Raw genomic sequence first — 21776 nt, forward strand, 5'->3', positions numbered from 1 at the left:
GTGGACACGTGGTAGACGATGGAGGCGGTTGACGCTTAGGAGCGATCCGCCGGTAGGTAGTAATCATTTCCCTTATAAAATGGGCGACCCTACGCGTCAACAATAAATTTTCTGCAACAAAGACCTTGTTGCAAAATATTTTCTTCTCCAATATCTTGCAGCAAGATCCATGTTGCACAACCTCTTCTTTCCTATTTTTCTGCAATAAGACCCCGGCGGATCGGCCATTCATCGCGACAATGTCGGAAACCATAGCGAACGTCAAGAACCTAGCGCTGCCACTTGCCAAAGGCCACCAAATAGTGCACATGTCAGGATTGTACTTGGAATTGTATAACCGGAGAGGCTGATCTGATCAACACTCCAACTACTACCTCTAATAGGTTTTACACACCGCACCAAAATCTTCAGTTCTCCAATACCATGGCGGGCAGTGGCACGAAATTGAAAGGAGCACTATTAAAACAAATGAACACCACTAGAGAGAAATGAACAGCTAATCTGCATGTGCAACATCAACGATTTAGGCAAGCACACAGAATTCAGACAACACCACTAGAGACCTGAAACTGAGTTTACGTCTGAAGATATCGACACTTTCGTCAGTTAACTGAAATAGGCTTGCAATGCCATCACCAAATCACATCCTCCCAGTTCAGTATCCAGACATTCCCCGCTGGAGACTACGGCGGATCGGCCATTCCTCGGCGGAGCACCAGGAAACTGGCCCTGCCGGCTAGCTGCGGTCGGGTTTGCTTCGGCTACGCTGCCGGCAGGCGGGTGGCGCTGCGGTGCTTGCGCTGCGTGGGGCGGCGGGTGGCATTGCGAGATCCAGAGGAGAAACACCCGCTGCCGGCAGGCGGGTGGCGCTGCGGTGCTTGCGGTGCGTGAGCGACGGGTCGCGCTGCGGGATCCAGAGGAGAACCGCACGCTGTCGGCAGGCGGGTGGTGCTGCGGTCCTAATGGAGCGTGGGGCGGAGGGTGGCGCTGCAGGATCCAGACGAGAGCCGTACCTGCTTGGGTCGTCGACGATCGCCGCCACTCTTGAAGAAGTCATCGTCGCCACGCGTGGGTTCGCGCCGCCGTCCTCCCAGATCCAGCCGCCGTCGTCCTCCCAATCGCTCCAGCTGCGGTCAACTGCTTCCAGCTGCAGGAACAACTTCCTGAAACAATTGGAAAGTTTCAGGAAAACGGTCACGACTCGGTCACGGACCCGCCGGCCATGGGAATAATTTGAGCCGTTAGATCAGATAAGGATCAACGGACCAAGAGGTGGCGGACGAGTAAGACTGATCGGTCGGTGGGACGACAGAGTTTTCCTTAAAATAATCCCCTTTTCTATTATTATTTTGATTATATTTTGATATTAGTTTCATGGTATCATATAAAAGCTTGGTATCACTATAGTGTATAGATATTCTCTCGGCGGCATATATATGATAAAATAATCTGAGTTCGTGGTGTTAACAAAACAAATACAGATGGCGTATTTTATTTGATCTTAGAGAAAATCATCATATTTTTGTGTGAGAAAGGGAGATGTTTTTTTACTCTTTTGTCATAACAAATACAGATGGCGTATTTTATTTGATCTTAGAGAAAATCATCATATTTTTGTGTGAGAAAGGGAGATTTTTTTTAATCTTTTGTCATACTACCCCTCGTCTGCGGGGCGGCGGCACATCGCGCACTTTGAAAATGAATATAGGTTGATTTTTTTTATAAAGAGCATGTATTAATATCGAGGAGATATCAATTACATCTAACCTCTGCAACAACGCAATGTCCTAATGACATGACGGATGCATACAGCCAAAAAACGAAAAAGAAGCTAAAAAAGAAAAGTCTGGCTACAGAGTTTCAGTACTTGCAACAGGAGCACAACCATCACCAACACAACACCTGATGTTTAAATACTCCAAAAACGACGCCTCCAAAAATAAAACAGTGCACAAGCATCATCGTCGTCCGATCATAAATCTTAGGTTTTCACCCTTGAGATAATCCCCACTCACAAAACAATGTCTTCAACAAGGCCATTGCGAGGCACAACCAATTAAGGCTAGACCTTGGATTTTCATCCTGAAAGGTAGGACCTTAAACTTCACATGTGATGCCGCCCCCACTTACATAGTACTGCTATGAATCCCGAAACTCCAGGCAAATTCCTCAATGCCGTAGGCTACAATCACCATTACTAGTCCTTCAATCTCATTTCATCCGCGATGGGATCCGGTGCTCCAAGGTTTAGGCCATACCATGCTCCCAACGCATGAAAGCCAAATGCAAAAGTTAAAGCAAAAACCAAAAAATGTCTGTGGATCCTCGCAACACGTGTTTGTACGTTCTCTGAAAGCTCGAAAGCAAAAAAGATAAAAAATATATACATCCACACACAGAGAAACAAAAAGAACAAATCAACATGTGAATAGTGCCGTACGTGTTATTTGTCTTTCCGCGACACTATTAATGCTGAATTTCTCTTTTTTCACTTTTGTTTGTTTGTTTATGCACACGTAGATCACATTCAAAAATCGATTTCTGGGCTTGACGAAGGCGGGCCTAACCCGACACAGCCCAGGCCCAGCTAAAACACGGCCCACCAGCAGTACGTAAACCCTCTTAGAAGGCGGAAAAACGTCTCCCCTGTTTCCTCTTCGGCTCGCCCTAAACCCCCTCCCCTCCTCCTCCCTCTCCATGGCCGCCAAGAGGAAGCTCGGCAGGCCGCCGCCGGCGGCCACCCCAGCGGCGCCGAAGGCCAAGGAGGACGACGCGGAGGGGCTCTTCTCCTCGCGCTCCTTCGCCGACCTCGGCCTCCACCCCACCCTCTGCGCCCACCTCCAAGGTGCCCCCCTCCCTCCCTCCCCTCACCAAATCAGCGTACAAAGAACGCAAATTTCACGGCTCTCCGTCCTGAGCTGGGACGAGAGCTTCCGCTCGCCGATGGTTACTCCGGTTCCGTTTCTCTGGTGCAGACAAGATGGGTTTCCAGGGGCCGACGCGGATCCAGGCCCAGGCGATCCCCGTCGCCATGTCCGGGCAGCACCTGTACGCGCCCCATCACATCCATCGTCATCAGAGCCTCATCTTGCTCATCAATGTAATCAGAGTGCTGCTTTAGTTCTGTGTATGTGAAGAGGTTTCGTTGTTCTTGCCGTCGCCAACTGCAGGCTCGTGAAGGCGGCCACCGGCACCGGCAAGACGCTCGCGTACCTCGCGCCCATCGTCCACCTTCTCCAGATGAGGGAGCCTCGTGTCGAGAGAACTCATGGGACCTTCGGTAATGGCTCGTTGCACTCTGCTCTTGTCAGTTGCTGTATGAAGGGTCCCCAGTTTAACCCATAATCAAATTTATATGCAACTGCGGAATAGTAAATCAGTCTAGTTATCTTGTGAAGAACCCTTGATATTCTGAATGATGTTACTAATTCATTTGACTGCAGCGTTGGTAATTGTTCCGACGCGAGAGCTGTGCCTCCAGGTTTATGGGATTGCGCAGCAGTTGGTGCATCGTTTTCACTGGCTTGTCCCTGGGTATGTAATGGGTGGTGAGAGTAGATCAAAAGAGAAAGCAAGACTACGGAAAGGTATATCTTGTCCCGTCAAGGAGTTGATGTAATTTCTCGTAGATTGCTACCTTTATACAATATCTCGTATTTTGACTCTCTGCGTTTTCTCTAGGAATATCAATCCTCATTGCCACTCCTGGGCGCCTTCTGGACCACTTGCAGCATACTTCATCATTTGTTTATTCAAATTTGCGCTGGATAGTTTTCGATGAAGCTGACAGGTCTGCTAGTCATAAACTCATCATTTTCTTGACGATTTTCCATACAAGATATGTTATCCAGTGGACACAGCTCTTACTGCAACGGTGTTTATTTGTCTTCATGCAGCATTCTTGAGCTTGGTTTTGGAAAAGCAGTCGAGGATATTTTAGGGCTCTTGGGTTCCAGAAATGATGCTTCTGATGAGAATAAAAGCAAAACCGACCCTATGCAAAGGCAAAACCTTCTCTTATCAGCAACTCTGAACGAAAAGGTGAACCGCTTAGCCAACATTAGTTTGAAGAACCCAGTGATGATTGGACTTGACGAACAAAAGAAGCCTTCTGAGAGGTCCAGTGCTCTAGGGAAGAAGCACACTTCCTTATTATCTGATGATGAGGAGGAAATACCCGACAAGCACAACAATATAGTGGAACCTGCGGTTGATGATTTTAAGCTTCCTGCACAATTGGTTCAAAGATATGTTAAAGGTAGTGGAAATTTGCTTGCTTGGAAATTTACATGCTTGTCATGTGTTGTTTTGGTAGTTGATGGCTTGATGCATTGTTTTCTGTTTTATGCAGTTTCATGTGGTTCGAGGCTTGCGGTTCTTCTTACCATTCTGAAATCTCAATTCGAAAAACAAGTGTCCCAGAAGGTAACTTGTACAGTTTTCTTACGATGAAGCTGTTTAACTTTCACTACACTATTTTTTTCCGCTACATGTTTTGCTTGTCATCCTGTATACTCTGTTCGTCCTGAGAATTGAACTATTTTGAGTCAGTTTTCATCTTCCTTCTGCAGGTTGTTGTTTTCATGTCAACATGTGACGCTGTAGATTTCCACCACACTGTACTCAGCCAGCTTGAGTGGAGCCGTGGCCTCGCATTAGACACAGATAAGAAGCAAAAATTTCTTGGCTGCAAAGTGTTCCGTTTACATGGTAACATGGACCAGGAAGACCGCAAAAAATCGTACTTGGGATTCAGTTCTGAAAAATCTGCAATCCTTGTATGTACTGATGTTGCTGCTAGAGGCTTGGACATTCCCAAAGTTAGGTGCATCATACAGTATGATTCACCTGGAGAGGCTTCTGAATATGTTCACAGGTACTCACTCCTTTAGCATCTCACACCATGCATTGTGACATGTAGGTTACTACTAGTCTGTTATTTTCTCCATGATTTTTGCTACATTCTTTGTCCATATGCAACTGAATGAGTGAATGAAGCACAGATAGTTATGTCTCTTTGTTGCTGTCAATCTTGTACACTGTTTAGCTCTTTCTTGTGAATGCCACGGCGTTCTGTAGTTTTTATTTATTTATGAAGATTTGATATTTTTAGGCTAATATAGACAATTTGCCTCATACTTGTGTTGTACTAGTATCTTCTGGGTACGCTTCAGTTTCAGTAACACTTGTTTTTTATTATAGGGTTGGAAGAACTGCAAGGATTGGTGAAAAGGGGGAGGCCCTCCTGTTTCTCCAACCGGTTGAAATCGACTACTTGAGAGACCTAGAGCTGCATGGTGTATCTCTGACAGAATACCCCTTCCAGAAGGTGCTAGACGGTTTCCCTGTAAATGGAGAGAAGCCTCTCAAGAGGAAGCCAATATCTTTGGATATGCATCCGTGGATACTGTCTGTACAGCGAACTCTGGAAAATTACGTCGCATCCGAGGTAACATGGACTTTTGTTTTCCAACTTTGGTGGACACTTACAGCCCCGATTGCTCGTTTATTGTGAATATCGTGCTTTTGTCGATCTCAGCAAATGTGCTATCTTCTTCTCTTATGCAGGCCACAACAAATAAGCTTGCCAGGGATGCCTTCTGTTCCTGGCTTCGCGCTTACACCGCCCACCGAGGCGAGCTGAAGAAAATCTTCATGGTGAAGAAGCTCCACCTGGGACATGTGGCGAGAAGCTTCGGGTTGAAGGAGCAACCCTCGTTGGTCGGGAGGTCGCACCAGGTGCAACTCAAGAAGAGGAAGAAAGAACAGAAACGCGAAGGACAAGGACCGACCAAACGGAGAAAATTCCCCACTAAGAAGTGAATTCCCCATGGTGGATCATTACCCGCTTGATGCTTTTGAAACTAACAGCGGCGACTTTGCGAAAGAACTTATGTAGTGGCCAGAGAGCTAATTTGCTGTGAAATCATAGGATTTTGGTTATGTTTCCTGAAATGTACAATATTTGCTGTCATGAGACAATCTCTGATCATAACTCTTGTCTGTCAAAATCTCTTGCTCATCTTTTCATCAGCTCACAACTATCTGCTTGTTTAAAATTCCAAAAATAACAAACTTCGCGGATGATTGGTATGTTTGTTGAAATGTACAATATTTGTTGTCATTAGACAACCTCTGATTGTAACTCTTGTTTTTTTGTCAAAATCTCATGCTCATATTTTCACCAGTTTACAAGCAAGTGATCTGTTGTTCAAAATCGCAAAAATAACAAACTTTATGGAGAATCAATATGTTTCTTGAAATGCACTCCCTTTGATCCATATTATTCGTCGCAGCTTTAGTACAACTTTAAGTCGTACTGAAGCTATTACAAGTAACATGGATAAGAGGGAGCACAATATTTGTTGGCATCAGACAATCTCTGATCATAACTCTCGTCTTTTCATCTGTTTTACAAACAAGTGTTTTATCTGCTTGTTCAAAATCCCAACAAAAAAAAAAAATGCGGACACCCAATATGTTTCTTGAAATGCACAATATTTGTTGTCATTAGACAACCTCTGATCATAACTCTTGTTTTTTTGTCAAAATCTCATGCTTGTCTTTTCATCAGTTTACAAACAAGTGCTATCTGATATACTTGTCTGAAATCACAAAAAACAACATATTTCATGGGGAATCGATAATATGTCAAAAACGTTCTTATTCAACAGACGCAAGATAATGATGTGCAATAGTTACATGGTAAGCAATGTTCTAGCTCATGCTGAATTGACCTACCCATACTCATAAAAAATTACACCAGGATTCAGGAACAACATTACTGCCTGAAACCGATTCGATACACTGCTGCTGTTCTAAGGCTCTTTAATAATCTACAGAGGTTCTGGTGAACTCCCTTCGGGCCGACCCGATCCGAAGGCGGAAGTCCCATCATGGTATGTTCAACAAAGGATCTTCTCATCAAAAGTGAGCCAGACTGTATACAAGAATCCATGAAAGCTGCAAGCAACAAGAACAAACTTCTCTAGTCAGTAACCATCTGCTGATTGAATAAGTTTTGTCAGAGTAGTTATGCAAACACTTGCTACTGCTGCAAGAATAACCTGGCAGTATAAAAGAACCACATTTTTTACATACTTGCTAGTGCATCTTCAAATGGCAGTCTGGATTTCAGAACAATTACAGAGAACAGCACGTCGTACAAGTAGAAATAACCAAATATTTGCTTGGACACAGCTAGATTAGTATTACCTGTGCCTCAATTTTTCTTGTCTTAGATTTGTCTGGATACAGATGTACCCAACACTAAAACGTGTCTAGATACATCCGTATCATGTATCTAGACAAATGTAAGAAAAGTAATTCGGGGCGGAAGGAGTACCACTGATTAAACAAAAATTGTTGAATGGAGGCTTTACCAGGAAAAGGGTGAAAGACGCGAACATCCCCTCCTGAAGCAGCGCGCCGTGGCCTCCAAACTCTTCCTCATCGACCTTCAATAGTTGCGCATAGTACCAGTAAATTATGCCAGAGGAAATGGCCACGAACCTGTGAGAAAGTCAGGCAGTATAACCATCAAAAGTTCAACATACTCTGATAATCAAAACAGGCACCTAATAACCGAAAACATATTCCAACAAAAAATACATCTCAATGGGCTCATGGCAGCAACACTAGATGTCCATTTCAGTAATTCTCGAAATTCCTTCATTAATTCTATACTATTCACTGTTTATTTGCATAGAAGACAGCATTGATATAGACAGGAATATCTTCCGGCTCCGCCCCAGCTTCGGAAACAGCTAGCAGTAATTATTACTTAAATCATGGGTGGCCATGACCCAAATTCTTGGAACCTCATGCCGGGAGACATGGAAGGTAAGGAAACAACCATACTCACAATCGAAGAAAAGAACCGAAACTGCAGCGCTGCAAGAACAAGTGTGGCTGTGCTCGGCTCATCGGGTAAAAGGAGTCTAGGATGAGTCTTGCAAGCAAGTCCAACAACTCACCAAAAACAACTCCCACATTATCTCTACATAGAAGCTCCCCTAAAAGGCACCCCCTCTAAATTCCGTTCAGCTCCAGCAGCACCCCCAAATGGCACCCTCCCCTGAATCACATTTGCAAATGCTAGTTCTCCAACGGCTAGTTTTCATGTCCATATACGCAAACTTCATCTCCCCCATCTCTTGCCTCTTCCACATCCATTTCCCTGCCCCTCCGCCGTCTCCCTTCGACGGGCCGTCGCAGCTTGGCCTGGCAGTACTTCCTGGATTCCTCGTCGGACGAAGAGGAGCTACTCTACATGGCCGCAATCATGGCACAAGAAGAGCAAGAGTGGCCGGACGCTCCTCCAGACCACGGCGGTTCTGTGGCAGCTGCGACCTCCCGCGTCCACCAGCCCACCGCATCCACCACATCCACCGTGACCTCCCGCATCCGCCGCGTGCCTCGCCCGTCTCTGCTCCCCGGTCACCGCCGCGGCCGCGCCACTGATCACCTGCGCCTACGAGGACGGCGGCGACCACCCTCTCAGCAGCGTGGCGGCCAGAAGGAGGAGGAGCCATCCGGCCGGCTTCGTCGCGCGGACCGGGGAAGGATCGGCGCCGGAGGTCGGAGCCGAAGAGAGCGCATAAAGAGAGGGGGGGTGGGGGCGGAGATTGGGTGCGTGCTTACAGGACGATCCAGGCGGCGCCGACGAGCGGGACGGCGCCCCAGAGGAGGCCGCAGGCGAGCCCCACGGCCTGCCGGATCCAGTGCACCGCGTCCAGCAGCTGGTCCTTGTCCCACGGCGCCTCCGGGTCGAGGTACCGCGCCAGCCCGGACGGCGCCGCGTGCCCTCCGCCGCCGCCGCCCCGCTGCGCCCCCTGGCTCCTCGCCGCCTGCTTCTTCGCCGAGGACGTCGACGGCTTCGCCTTCGCCATGGCGGCGCGCGTCGGCGGCGGCGAGATCGAGGGCGGCGATGGGATCGAGGCGGAGGATAAAAGAGTCTCCTTTCCCTCTTTGGACTGAAGAAGAAGATCGTGCGTGTTTGGTTGGTTGGTTGGTGGCTGGCCTTTTTGCGCGCAGGCCCTCGGATGACGCCGGTATTTACGTATATGCCCCGGGAAATGCAGGAATATAAAAGGCACATCATTGAAAGGTCGTATTATTTTGGATAAACTACTCCCCTCGTAAAGAAACTTAATAGTGTTAATGAAACAAGGTGGGATGGTGTGCGATCAAATTAGATATGCAAAAAGCCTATGACACAGTAGAGGGGGTATTCTTGGAGGCAATCCTGTTAAAACTCGGATTCCATGCAGACTAGGTGAAGATGATCATGGTGTGTGTTTCCTCTGTTGATTACAGGGTGAGATATAACACAACGGAAACTGATTCATTCAAACCAACTAGAGATCTTCGACAGGGAGATCCGTTATCACCATATCTATTCCTCCTTTGTACTGAAGGGCTCACGGCGTTATTGTTACAAGCAGAGGTCGAAGGTGATCTAGCGGGAGTTAAAGTTTGCCGGGATGCACCGGCAGTTACAAAGCTGCTATTTGCGGATGATTCATTGATTCTAATGAAGGCAAATGTAGCTAATGCTCTTGCTCTAAAAACAGTATTGGATCGCTACTGTTTGGCTTCAGGGCAACTTGTTAGTACTCAGAAATCGAGCATTTTCTTCAGTCCAAGTACGGATGCCAATGCTAAAACTGATATGTGCACAATCCTGGGTATTATGACAGAGGCTTTGAATGACAGATATTTGGGCCTTCCATCTAATCCGGGGGTGGATAAAAGTGATGACTTCCAATACCTTGTTGATCGATTAGTCCAAAAGTTGATGGGGTGGAAAGAGAGATGTCTTTCTACTAGGGGAAAGGAGGTGCTTTTGAAATCAGTAGCACAGGCCATACCAACGTATGCGATGTCAGTCTTCAAAATTCCGAAGAAAATCTGCAAAGGAATTACAGACGCGATATCTAGATTTTGGTGGGGTGATGATGCAACTAATAGAAAGATGCATTGGTTCTCCTGGAAGAAAATGTGTATCCCCAAGAAGTATGGAGGCATAGGGTTTAGAGATATTCACTGTTTTAATCTTGCTCTCCTAGCTAAACAGGCATGGCGGCTTATTGATGCGTCAGAATCTCTATGTGCAACCATTCTCAAAGCCAAATATTATCCCAATAATGATCTGTTGGCCACGGTTCATAAACCAGGATCATCGTTTACATGGCAAAGTATCTTGGCAGGGGTAGAAACAATCAAAAAGGGTTATATATGGAGGATTGGTGATGGACAGAATGTCAATATCTGGGAGGACTCATGGATACCACAATCCTCGAACCAAAAAGTGACTACGATCAGAGGGGGAAATTTGCTATCTAGAGTCTGTGATTTGATCGATCCAGCGACGGGTGATTGGGATACCCAGCTAGTGAACCAAACTTTCTGGCCAGTGGATGCTCATCGGATTCTAACAATCCCACTGCCGGTTTATGAGATGCATGATTTTATCGCCTGGAGCCCAGCGAAGAATGGCGTTTTTTCAGTTCGATCAACATATCAAACGGAATGGAATTCCAGGTCTGGCAACCTAATACATGTCAGTGTTGGGTCTTCTTCACCAAGTGACAAATGGGAGCTAGTATGGAGTCTAGAATGCCCTCCAAAAATCAGAATTTTCATCTGGAGATTATTACAGTCAGCTATCCCCTGTCGGTCTGTATTAGCATCCAAGCATATGAAGGTCAAAACCCAGTGTCCAGAATGCAAGCAGGGGCCAGACAGTATTCGTCACTTCCTTTTCGAATGCCCCAGATCATCAGCAGTTTGAAAGCAGTTGGGCCTGTTCGATATTGTTAAGAGGGTATGCACTAAGTATAAATCGGGTGAGGATGTCATCTATGAGCTGTTGAACATGGAAACATCAGGAATCATTCTCTTGGGCTGCCCGAAACTTCGAGAGGTGGTCTCTACTGCTGCTTGGTATATGTGCTTCGAACATCGAAAGGTATATCATGGAGATGACATCCAAACTGCGCCTCAAATTGCCCTAGCCATACGTGGATTGTCGGCAAATTTCAGTATTGCATGTGCCAAAACAGCAAAAGGCCGAACTGGAGGATGGAGAAAGCCACCGCACGGTTATGTAAAACTGAATGTCGATGCAGGTTTTGATCACGACCTCCTCCAAGGATCGATTGGGGCAATTATCAGGGACCAAAAAGGTCAGTTCTTGTCAGCAGCAAATGATAAGATTGATATATGCTATGATTCGAACACTACAGAAGCGTTGGCGGTTAGGTTTGGGCTCAGCCTCGCAAGAACTATAGGGTGCAGCAAAATTGTGGTGAACTCTGATAATCTGTAGATAGTGGAGGATCTTAAGAAGGGATATTCTTCTTCGGCAGCTTCGGCAATCATCGATGATTGTTTCTTTTTGGGATCCGATTTCAAGCATGTTTTATATGATCATTGTAGTAGAGATAGTAATGAAGTAACGCATGAACTAGCTAAGTTAGCTAAATCTTCCCCCCTAGCTGTTGGATGGACTCAGCTCCTCCTAAGATTATCCCAGCTATTGTAAATGATATGATTACCCTTATTGCTGAATAAAGTGGGAGGAAGTTTTCAAAAAAAAATATGCGAAAGTGCCTTTCTGCTCATGAGCTCATTTGAGCTCGGGTGAACAGTAAAATTGAAAATTCTGAATTTTTTTTGAAACCAACTTTGACAAAAGTTCTAAGTGCATGCAAAAATCTGGCATGAACTAACATTTCTACAAGGCATGGCAAAATAAACAAAATGGATCCATTTTGTTTATTTTGATCCATTTTGTTTATTTTGCCATGCCTTGTAGAAATGTTAGTTCATGCCAGATTTTTGCATGCACTTAGAACTTTTTTCAAAGTTGCTCTAAAAAAAATTCAGAATTTTATGAACACTTTTTGAATTTTTTTTTGATTTTACTGTTCATCAGATACTCCACGTCCTATTATATGTCTCTTTACGGAGTGAGTACATGAATTTCAAGAAGATTGTGTTTGACGACACGGAAACTACAAGGTAACTAGTAAAATGACCGTGCTACGCAACGGGATCACAAAAGACCAGGTAGAATGTTATTTACTTAAATTATACTCCCTCCGTCCAGAAATACTTGTCATAGGAATTGATGTATCTAGATGTATTTTAATTATAGATACATCCATATTTATTCATTTGTGTGACAAGTAATTCCGGACGGAGGGAGTACTAGTCAAGAGCCAATACTCGTTATAAAAAAAAAACATACACACCGCCAACATGTTGATCAAAGAAATGTTACATTGTTTTTCATTTGTCGTTGTACGTGGAGCGTAATCAAACATGTAGTATCCCAACTAATATGCCATCATTCTAAGCCAGATGTTTTCTTCTCCATATCCACCTTGCAAGAGGACTTGTTGTGCTTTTATAATTCTTTTTTCTAGGAACTCACTGCATATCTACTGGTACAAGAGAGATGATTAAACAGTAGGTTATAAGTTCAGGTCCCAACCAACACACTGTTTTTCCCTTTAAAAAGCATTTCTTGATGTAGCCTATAGTGAGGGGACAGAGAGTATGCGACAACAGAAAATCCTTTCCACCCACACATTTATCAGTTTCAGTGACACTCCAAATCGGTCTATGCCAAGAATTGAAGGGCGGCCTAGTCACTGTAACATGTACAGTTGAGAGTATGTATGCAGTGCTTCCCTTATCAACTCATTTTTGTCCGTTTGGTTGGGTGTATGAACTCTACTCAGCATGACCCATCTCTGATGCAAAAAGGCCCTCCGACATGGCTCCCGAGCGAACGGACGAAGGGGTGTTTGCTGCTCAACGTGGCTCCCGAACGAACTGACCTAATCCAGCCTCTCGTCCCGCGACGCGCCGCCCCGCTCGCCGCCTCCCCTACTCTCCCCCGGCCGCGCCGCCGCCCTGCTCGCCCCCGCGCCGCTGTCGTCCCGTTCGCCCCCGGCCACGCCAACGCCGTCCTGCTCGCCCCCGCGCCGCTGTCGTCCCGTTCGCCCCCGGCCACGCCAACGCCGTCCTGCTCGCCCCCGCGCCGCCGCCCTGCTCGCCCCCGACCAAGCAGGAGGTAGCTCTGCCGCCGTCCTGCCTCCTTTTTCCTCCAATCTCCCTCCCTCTCATCTCCTCTGTTCACTCACCAACCAGCAGCTATCAAACAAAGTCTCACCTCGACATTGTATCAACACATACATTACTACCAAACAACAACAAATGCATCTCCTCGGCATGTCTACACTGACCATGTCTTAGATGGGAACAACCGATGCTAGACAGGGAATGCAACCAAACACACCCTAGACAAGCCGGACCAGCAGGTTGGCCGGTGTGGGACGCCCGCAGCTTGCCGGGTGGCCAGGAGCGCAGACATGGACGACGGTGCAACCATCTTTTCCTGGCAAGATGACATAGAATATCACCGAGGGAGAAGAAGAAAAGGCCGCGCTCGATCTTGCATCGACTGTGCTGGAATTGGATGTCCTCGGCAGAGTGAAGAAAAGGCCGCGCTAGATCCACGGCAAGATCTAGGGACTGCCTCAAAGCCAAATCCAATTCATTGACACCCTAACTACAACTACAACTACAGCTATGCAAGAGGAGGGATCCTCGCCCAACTCGACTTTGTCTGTCTTGAGGGAATTCGGGAGGGGTTCTACAAAACATCCAGACTATTGGTGTTCTCCAGACTATTGTCTGTCCAAGTTGAGTGGCTCGGGTATAGCCCATTCAGTCTCAGCCTTAGATTCCAAACCTGACGGCACACATGGCACGGTGGCACACACACCATCATCGTCAACTCGCAATTTTACCAAGACAGGAGGTCCATGTCGATGGATTTTTGTTTCTCCAACATAGAGCGCCAGCACAAATTTTCCTAGATATCCCAATCTTACGAATTAAACTAAACGATCAACATACACCGAAGATCTCGACAGCTGAAAACAACATTGCACGGCGCTGCATAGGCTCAACAACACATCATGAATGTTGGCAGAGAAGAGCAGGGCGGCCAAATCGTCAGTTAAGAGTTAGTTTGGCCAGGTCAGGCTCTGCATCAGCAGACTCGAACTCGGACTCACGTGTTTTCCTGCACAAAACAATGTGAAAGATGGTGTTATTCGCCTTGTACTACTGTTAGCCAGTTATCTTATCATGACGCGCCTCCACATGTAATGTAATGGAACCTACTCCCTCCGTTCCTAAATATAAGTCTTTTTACAGATGTGGTTAGATGACTACAAACAAAGTAAAATGAGTGAATCTACGCTCTAAAGTATGTCTATATACATTCATATGTAGTTCCTAGTGGAACCTCTAAAAAGACTTATATTTAGGAACAAACAATGCTACGCTACCCGCCGAACTGAGGCAATGACGTCGCGCAAGAGATGTGGCCGTGTGTGCGTTATGGGAAGCAACTTATTGAAGAGCGTTGGCTAACCAGGGGATAAGAGCAGGAGGTAAATATCCTATCCGGCATGCTCCCATGCGGGCTGCATCCGCACGTCTCATGTTTCATTATTTCACCACCGCTTCCCTTTCTCCTCCCGGTTGCTCTGCTTCTTCCCCTGATTTCTCTTTCCCGATTTTTTTCTCTTTCTCTTTGTGGTTTGACTAAGGCTGCTGATAGGGTGATTCAGTTTTTATTTGCAGGTGCTAATCTTGCTGCAAGTTGTTGGTTGGGTCTCTTTCTCTATAGGGAAGGCAGAGGAGACCTCGGCAAATCAAGCATCTTGTAGTGCGATAGATCCCTCTTTCTGTGTGCTTCTCTCCATGAGCATTATCACGATGACCAGATCGAAGGTTAAACCCCTAGGTGAAATGCCCTCATCATCTCATCCCTCTTTCTGTGTGCTTCTCGACATGAGCATTATCGCGATGACCAGATCGATGGTTAAAGCCCTAGGTGAAATATATTTCACTCTTTATTACTACTCATTTGTGACAAGCACCCTCTTCCTTGATTCGATTTCCTTCGGGATGGGATTATTTACTGTTTTTCTCTCGACGCGGCAGTTTCCCTTGATTAAGTTCAGAAGATGCGAGACGGTGGCAGTAGTTTGCCAAATTAGTAAGTCAATTTGATTCACATGCTTTGGATTTTTTTGTGCTCATAGATTATGTTGTATGCGTATTTGTGCTCCTGGATCATGTTATATGCGTATCTCCAATTATTTTCCTGGTTGTTCAGTACCTTAAACACTTAGTGATTAGCATTGATAATCCATTCATCGTAATTTGTAGCCTAATGGATCAATTCATGATTATAATTGTGAAAAAGCGCAGTGTAGTCAGCACACAATGGTGCCATCAACAACTACTGTTGGTATTTTTCTTTTTGAAAATTTGTGTTCTTACTGTCCTACGCCTCCCCCGTTAATTTGTTCCTTACTGTGAGTTTCGGCTAGGAATGAAGCACAGAAAATGCGACGATAATATGTATGAGCATGTCCAGACTTTTGTGTACTAAGCTATTGAAAAAATTGTCATTCTTTATACCTTGTTGCCGCCTCTTCGTCTGTCCCTCATCTCCCTGTCTTGTGTTGGTGGCTTCGGCTCAGGTTCTGGACAACGTCTTTTCCCTAATCAGCAGAGTGAAGAAGTAGTTGATAAATACATGTTCCTCTAGATAATGCTAAACTGGAAATATATCTAGGGGTGATGAGACGGTTACCACAAAACGCGGGGACCGACGCACAGAACTAGGAGATGCTGCCGATAGGGCAGAAGCTTGTCTCTTAGCAGGAAGAAGCGGCTTCATGTTCTTACTTTGAGGATTACTTCTATCTCTATCATTTTTGCTTCTGGAGTCAACTGACTTTATCACCGGAGATGATATGGGTAGAGCGGAAGCATCTGAACAAACAGTTGGGCTTGCAGGAAGATCCCCTGTGAAAGACAAAGCAATAAAAAAATTAACAGATTACATGACAAAGGACAAAAGCTTATGTGAATGAACCGGCAAAGAAAGTTTCGGTTCCATGAAAAGAAAAGGACCCAATGGTCTACGTGAAATCATGCACTGGATCATTAGGAACATTTGAGATATGCTTTGGGCAATTCTCAAACACCAAAATCAAAGAGTCGCCAACTTATAGAACCTCGGTAATGTTGACAGCATATACAGTTTGGAATTCCAGGAAATAGGGCACGTGCTAGGTGAAGCGGTTCTGATGAAGCTTATAGGCTTATTGTGCCTTACTAGCACGCAAAAGGAAAGGAAGGAAAACACATATTGTTTATTGTACTAATATAAGATGTTTATGAACTGAATGCTTGTTCGTAGAAAAACAAAAACAAAATATTGGGTACCAGCCAAAGCAGCAGCCTGGAACCTCTGTCGGATTATTCTTGCAAACTTGGCTAGATTGTTACTGAGGTTCAAATCCTTCATCAGTTCCTCAGAATCTTCCACGGCTGGACTGCATTGAAGTACTGCGATGAATAAAAAGAGTGTGTGCTTTATGACTAATCATGTGAAATGAAATATAAGGTCTAAATTGAAGACGAAATCCATGTGAAATTCCAACTCACAGATATATCTATCATTGTCAATCTTTAAGGAAACTGAGAACTCCTTCTCAGGACTTTGCAAGTCAACCTTGTCAAATACAAATTTCAGGCCTTAAGAAAAAAAAAAGGAAATCAGGAGAAATCATGATATTAACATAATTTCCTTAAGCATAGCAGTATATCTATCATGTTGTTAACATAATTTCCTTAAATTACCAATTACCTTCTCCTCCGGTAATGACCTGGAAGCCAAGGAACTCTTGATACCAGCGAAGAGCTTTTTGTATGTCTGTCCTCCATGTATCATCTTCATCAGCCTTTGTTTCAAGAGCCTGGACAGCTGCCATGGTACATGAGAATTAATTACATCAGTGTCATATATAAACTATGTCGGCGCAGTTCAATAAAGAAAATAAGTGCGACAACAGATGTAACGCCACACTGTATTAAAACGATATATGGCAACAGCATAACTCCCGAATGCTAAACTAAAAATAATGTAGTTACCCTCGAGCGCATTCGATATGACCGTGGCACACCGCCCTCTCCTGTCCACCTGGTCGGTGAGCTGGCCAATTAGCTGCTCCCTCTCAGCATCCTCGGCTGAAATCGACTCCCTGAGGCGCTCGCATTCTAACTGCCTGCGGAAGTTAACTGCAAAAGATGGACGCACACACAGATTTCAGGCACGCCATGAACCGATCAAAGAAATGTGCAGAACAGTGTTGCAGCACTAAGCAAAGGACTGCGCAGGTCTGCACTCACGGGACAGAGCTTGCCCTAGGTCGGACTCCAGGCCCAGCAACTTCTTCTTGAGTCCGGCGAGGTCCTCTGCAACACGGATAAATGCGAGGTCCTCTGCAACACGGAGAAATCTCATCAATCGGAGGGGAAACCGGGCGAACCGAACCCTAGATCTGAATAATTTCGCCCGCATTTGGCGCGTTCCGGTTGAAAAGAGGGGGAAAAGATTGGGGCTTTCGGTTTGGGCCGAGGCGAGGGGGAGCGAGGGAGGGAGGGGGTGCGTACCTACACGCGAGAGGACCTGGTGGGCGCCGGAGCGGGTGATGGACGACTTGAAGGAGGCGAATCGGTCTCGGCTGGCGGCGAATCGCCGCTCTAACGCCGCCCGCTGCGCCTCCATGTCCTCCGCCATACTGGGCCGCGGATGCTCCGGACCTGCTTCCAGCTCCTGGCGGGCGGAGGCGCGGATGGACGACTGGAGGGCGGCGATTCGGTCTCCGAAGGCGTCGAGCCGGCGCTCGCACGCCGCCCGCCGCGCCTCCATGTCCTCCGCCATCCTGGACCGCGGATGCTCCGGACCTGCTTCCAACTCCTCGCGGGCGTGGGCCGCCGGCGACGGCGACGGCGAGGAGAGCCAGTAGCGGATGCAGAAACTTTTTATTGGTGTGGCAGAGGTTACTAGCTTGGCTCAAATCATTAATTAAGTACTGCATAAACCTAGTATACATGGATATGTTAGGTGTGGCAGCAGCCAAACCTTGCGAGATTGCTGGCTTCGCCACTGGAGAGCAAGGAGGGGCGGGCGAGGAGCAAGGCGCTGCTCTCTGTTCAAGATTGTTCAAGTGGTATTTTCGGTTTTGCCCCTCCCAGGGCTTAGCCTCGTTTGGTTAAGGGAGATTGCGGAGGTTTTGAGAGGAAAATCCCCGGGAGGGCCAGAAACCTCACAGATCCTCGCGCGTTCATTTGGTAGGAGGGGTTTGCTTAGCCCAATCCCCTTCGTTCCCCTTCAATCCCTTCCTATCCATGTGTTTTAAAATCCTCCTCGGAAGACTAGTGTAAGCAAAACCCCGGGGATTTGAGAGGATTGGATGGAACAAAGGGATTCACCCAATCCCCTGAAATCCCTTCCTCTCAAAACCTCCCCAATCCCCCTTAACCAAACGAGGCCTAAGGGTTTTCTTTCCAAGTCTCTCGGCGGGCCCGCATTCACAGCATCTCCAACGCCCACGTTAAAACAGTGTCGCGCTGTAAAAATCATGTTTTTAACGCGCACAATAAAAAAGTTGCTCCACCAGTCGCGTAATAAACGCGCGCTGCAAAACTAGTTCAGCGCGTTGGTGAAAACGCCATCGCGCGTCGTTTATTTGTTGCGTCCGCTTCGGCGCGCTACACACTCGAGCGCTCGCTCGCAGCTCCACCTACCCACCAAGCCGCGGCGTCGCCGCCGCCCGCGCCATCCCATTTCTTCCGGCGACCGTTCCGGCGCTTCCCCGACTTATCTCCGCGCCGTCGCTGCTTCGTCCTTCTCTCTCTAGTCACCGCCGCCCCTCGCGTGCGGCCGTCGTCCGACGAACAGCGCCCCGGCGCCCACTGCCGCTCGACGCCCGCAAGGTGTTCGACAAAACGCCCGCAAGGTATGTAGTGGATTCAACTACGCATTTTTTACATAAATTTGATGCATGTTGTTTGTAGTTTTATAGCTTAGTTTAAATTAAACATTGTAGATGAGTTCCTCATATGATTCTTCCGAAGAAGAATTTGATATGGAAGAGGAGGAGGATCTTGCAATGATCCTAGCTAGGCACATAAATAAAAAAACCGAAGCACGGTGGTTTGGTTATGGGTCGGAAGAAAATTTGGAGGGATAGGATCGATGCCCACAATAGATTGATCAGGCACTATTTGATACGTCTCCATCGTATCTACTTTTCCAAACTCTTTTGCGCTTGTTTTGGACTCTAATTTGCATGATTTGAATGGAACTAACCCGGACTGACGCTGTTTTCAGCAGAATTGCCATGGTGTTGTTTTTGTGCAGAAATGAAAGTTCTCGGAACGTCTTGAAAATTTACGGAGAATATTTCTGGAAAATATGAAAAATATATGCGCAAAGATCCACCGAAGGGGGTGAGCCAGTGGGCCACAAGCCCTGTAGCCGCGACCTCCCCCTGGTCGCGGCTACCAGGCTTGTGGGGCCCACGTGGCTCTGCCGCCCCCAATTCCAGCGCTATTTATTCCCTTTAGTCCCGGAAAAAATCAAGAGAGAGGAGTTCATCGCGTTTCACGATCCAGAGGCGACGCCACATCCCGTTCTTGCCCTGGAGGGCAGATCTGGAGTCCGTTTTGGGCTCCGGATCAAGGAGATCGTCGCCATCGTCATCATCAACCTTCTTCCCTCTCCAATTCCATGAAGCTCTTCATTGTTCGTGAGTAATCTATTCGTAGGCTCGCTGGGCGGTGATGAGTAGGATGAGATCTATCATGTAATCGAGTTAGTTTTGATGGGGATTGATCCCTAGTATCCACTATGTTCTGAGATTGATGTTGCTACTACTCTGCCATGCTTAATGCTTGTCACTAGGGCCCGAGTGCCATGAATTTAGATCTGAAATTATTATGTTGTCACCAATATATGTGTGTTTTAGATCTGATCTTGCAAGTTGTAGTTACCTACTATGTGTTATGATCCGGCAACCCCGAAGTGACAATAACCGGAACCACTCCCGGTGATGACCATAGTTTGAGGAGTTCATGTGTTCACCAAGTGCTAATGCGTTGGTCCGGTTCTTTATTAAAAGGAGAACCTTAATATCTCGTAGTATCCATTTGGACCCCGCTGCCACAGGAGGGATGGACAATAGATGTCATGCAAGTTCTTTTCCCTAAGCACGTATGACTAACGCCTCCCGCTGCGCCTCCGTGTCCTCTGCCATACTGGGCCGAGGATGCTCCGGACCTGCTTCCAACTCCTGGCGGGCGGAGGTGCGGATGGACGACTGGAGGGAGGCGATTCGGTCTCCGAAGGCGTCGAGCCGGCGCTCGCACGCCGCCCGCCGCGCCTCCATGTCCTCCGCCATCTTGGACCGCGGATGCTCCGGACCTGCTTCCAACTCCTCGCGGGCGTGGACCGCCGGCGGCGGCGACGGCGAGGAGAGCAAGGAGGGCGGGCGAGGAGCAAGGCGCTGCTCTCTGCTCAAGATTGTTCAAGTGGTATTTTCGGTTTTGCCCCTCCCAAGGCTTAAGCGATTTTCTTTCCAAAGTCTCTCGGTGGGCTCTCCATTCAGCGAGGAAATCTAGGAAAATTTACCTTTTCTTTCTGCTCCATTATACTCCCTTCGTCCTAAAATTCTTCTTACATTTATTTGGATATGAATGCATCTAGCCATTTTTAAGTACTTATATACATTCATTTTTAAACAAACGTAAGACAAAAAAATTGAGACGGCTAGACAGTGTCCGTGTGGTTGATGAAGCGACGCTCGCCATTCAGCGAGACACGCACCATCTGAGCTTCACTCAACTCAGGTATCGACTAAGGGCAATAGTGCAGACATTGAAACACCCCAAGTAGTCCCTACATGGGGGCTGAAGCCGACGACTGGTAACTTTCAGATTAAACAGCCAAAGTGAGGAGTCAAAATAATACTCCCTCCGTCCGAAAATACTTGTCCTAGAAATGGATGTATATAGACTTATTTTAGTTATAGATACATCCATTTTATTCATTTCTAGGACAAGTATTTCCGGACGGAGGGAGTACAAAAGTGCATCTCACTCAAGACTAGCATCATAAAAATGAAGTGTTCAGAGGCACATGAGAACACGTTCACTCAAATAGTACATCTTTTGAGCATTGAGCTTCTATAACCCGAGCATCCTCCATTGCGGAGGGAAAATACAGCTCGGGACATCTGTGCTCCTTCCCGGTAGGCGGAGGGGTGTTGCCATTGTAAGGGGATTTATCCCCGACCAGTGCATCATGGTACTCGCAAAGGCCATCCGAGCTCCTTGTATACAGACGGAGCGCTTGAGGACCTCGGTCCGGGCACGTCATCGACCAACTTCTGCACCAAGCCGAAGTAGTTGCTCGACAGAGGATCGGTAGGCCATAGCTGGACACAGAGATCCTTCATGACCGGCTCCGCCATCATATGCAGCTTCATGAGCTGTTTCATCTCATAGCTCAAACTAGGGTTAGGCTCAGGAGTCTGAAAGTGAGCCCAAAAAAGTCTTCGCTCGACATCCTCGTCATGGGCCGCGTAGTGCGTGACTACTTCTGCCACACTCCGCAGGAGGTCCGTGAAGGCGCATGAGGAACGCCATATCCGCGTAAGAAATGAAAATTTGTTTTCACCAAAGGCATATTGCAATAAGTATGGCTTACCATTTGCCATCAGCTTGGTTTGGCGCACCACTTCCTCAAAGAACCTATGGTCCACCCGCTCTGATTTGAGCTTGGTGGACATCTTGGAGAACTCGGTCATCTGTTCCTGGGATTTCTG

At 46.9% G+C, this 21776-nt stretch overlaps 3 protein-coding genes across 3 annotated transcripts; 1 reads left to right on the forward strand and 2 right to left on the reverse strand.

The window, feature by feature from the left end:
* Nucleotides 1–2661: 2661 nt before the first annotated feature.
* On the forward strand, nt 2662–6011 carry LOC123441665 (DEAD-box ATP-dependent RNA helicase 17). The gene is made up of 10 exons (XM_045117988.1): nt 2662–2845; nt 2976–3048; nt 3171–3280; nt 3444–3587; nt 3682–3790; nt 3897–4258; nt 4352–4425; nt 4572–4876; nt 5203–5449; nt 5569–6011. Exons 1-10 carry the CDS (start codon nt 2698–2700, stop codon nt 5821–5823), a joined length of 1827 nt encoding a protein of 608 aa, XP_044973923.1. The 5' UTR covers nt 2662–2697; the 3' UTR covers nt 5824–6011.
* Nucleotides 6012–6647: 636 nt separating this feature from the next.
* Nucleotides 6648–8964, reverse strand: LOC123441768 (respirasome Complex Assembly Factor 1-like). The gene is made up of 3 exons (XM_045118029.1): nt 8644–8964; nt 7383–7512; nt 6648–6963 (listed from the first exon to the last, which is right to left on the reverse strand). The coding sequence occupies exons 1-3, from the start codon at nt 8889–8891 to the stop codon at nt 6925–6927; spliced, it is 417 nt and encodes a 138-aa protein (XP_044973964.1). The 5' UTR covers nt 8892–8964; the 3' UTR covers nt 6648–6924.
* A 4839-nt stretch (nt 8965–13803) lies between these two features.
* Nucleotides 13804–17970, reverse strand: LOC123441872 (kinetochore protein SPC25 homolog). Its single transcript, XM_045118082.1, has 9 exons — nt 17560–17970; nt 17296–17388; nt 17038–17184; nt 16754–16870; nt 16552–16641; nt 16330–16452; nt 15692–15906; nt 15517–15599; nt 13804–14104 (listed from the first exon to the last, which is right to left on the reverse strand). The coding sequence occupies exons 1-8, from the start codon at nt 17828–17830 to the stop codon at nt 15543–15545; spliced, it is 1113 nt and encodes a 370-aa protein (XP_044974017.1). The 5' UTR covers nt 17831–17970; the 3' UTR covers nt 13804–14104; nt 15517–15542.
* Between the last annotated feature and the right edge of the window lie 3806 nt (nt 17971–21776).

The sequence above is a fragment of the Hordeum vulgare genome, chromosome 1H, assembly GCF_904849725.1.
Source record: "Hordeum vulgare subsp. vulgare chromosome 1H, MorexV3_pseudomolecules_assembly, whole genome shotgun sequence".
Lineage (NCBI taxonomy): Eukaryota > Viridiplantae > Streptophyta > Magnoliopsida > Poales > Poaceae > Hordeum > Hordeum vulgare.

Bases quoted from the DNA above. Each gene is read 5' to 3' on its own strand.
- LOC123441665 (XM_045117988.1), top strand. From the start codon at position 2,698: ATGGCCGCCAAGAGGAAGCTCGGCAGGCCGCCGCCGGCGGCCACCCCA. The intron at 3,588-3,681 runs GTATATCTTGTC...CGTTTTCTCTAG, and splicing joins GAAAGCAAGACTACGGAAAG to GAATATCAATCCTCATTGCC. The intron at 4,426-4,571 runs GTAACTTGTACA...TTCCTTCTGCAG, and splicing joins AAAAACAAGTGTCCCAGAAG to GTTGTTGTTTTCATGTCAAC.
- LOC123441768 (XM_045118029.1), bottom strand. From the start codon at position 8,891: ATGGCGAAGGCGAAGCCGTCGACGTCCTCGGCGAAGAAGCAGGCGGCG. The intron at 7,513-8,643 runs GTAAGCACGCAC...ACTTTCTCACAG, and splicing joins GGCGCCGCCTGGATCGTCCT to GTTCGTGGCCATTTCCTCTG. The intron at 6,964-7,382 runs GTAAAGCCTCCA...TGTTGCTTGCAG, and splicing joins CGTCTTTCACCCTTTTCCTG to CTTTCATGGATTCTTGTATA.
- LOC123441872 (XM_045118082.1), bottom strand. From the start codon at position 17,830: ATGGCGGAGGACATGGAGGCGCGGCGGGCGGCGTGCGAGCGCCGGCTC. The intron at 16,871-17,037 runs GTAACTACATTA...GTACCATGGCAG, and splicing joins CATATCGAATGCGCTCGAGG to CTGTCCAGGCTCTTGAAACA. The intron at 15,907-16,329 runs GTACCCAATATT...TGTCTTTCACAG, and splicing joins CCAGGCTGCTGCTTTGGCTG to GGGATCTTCCTGCAAGCCCA.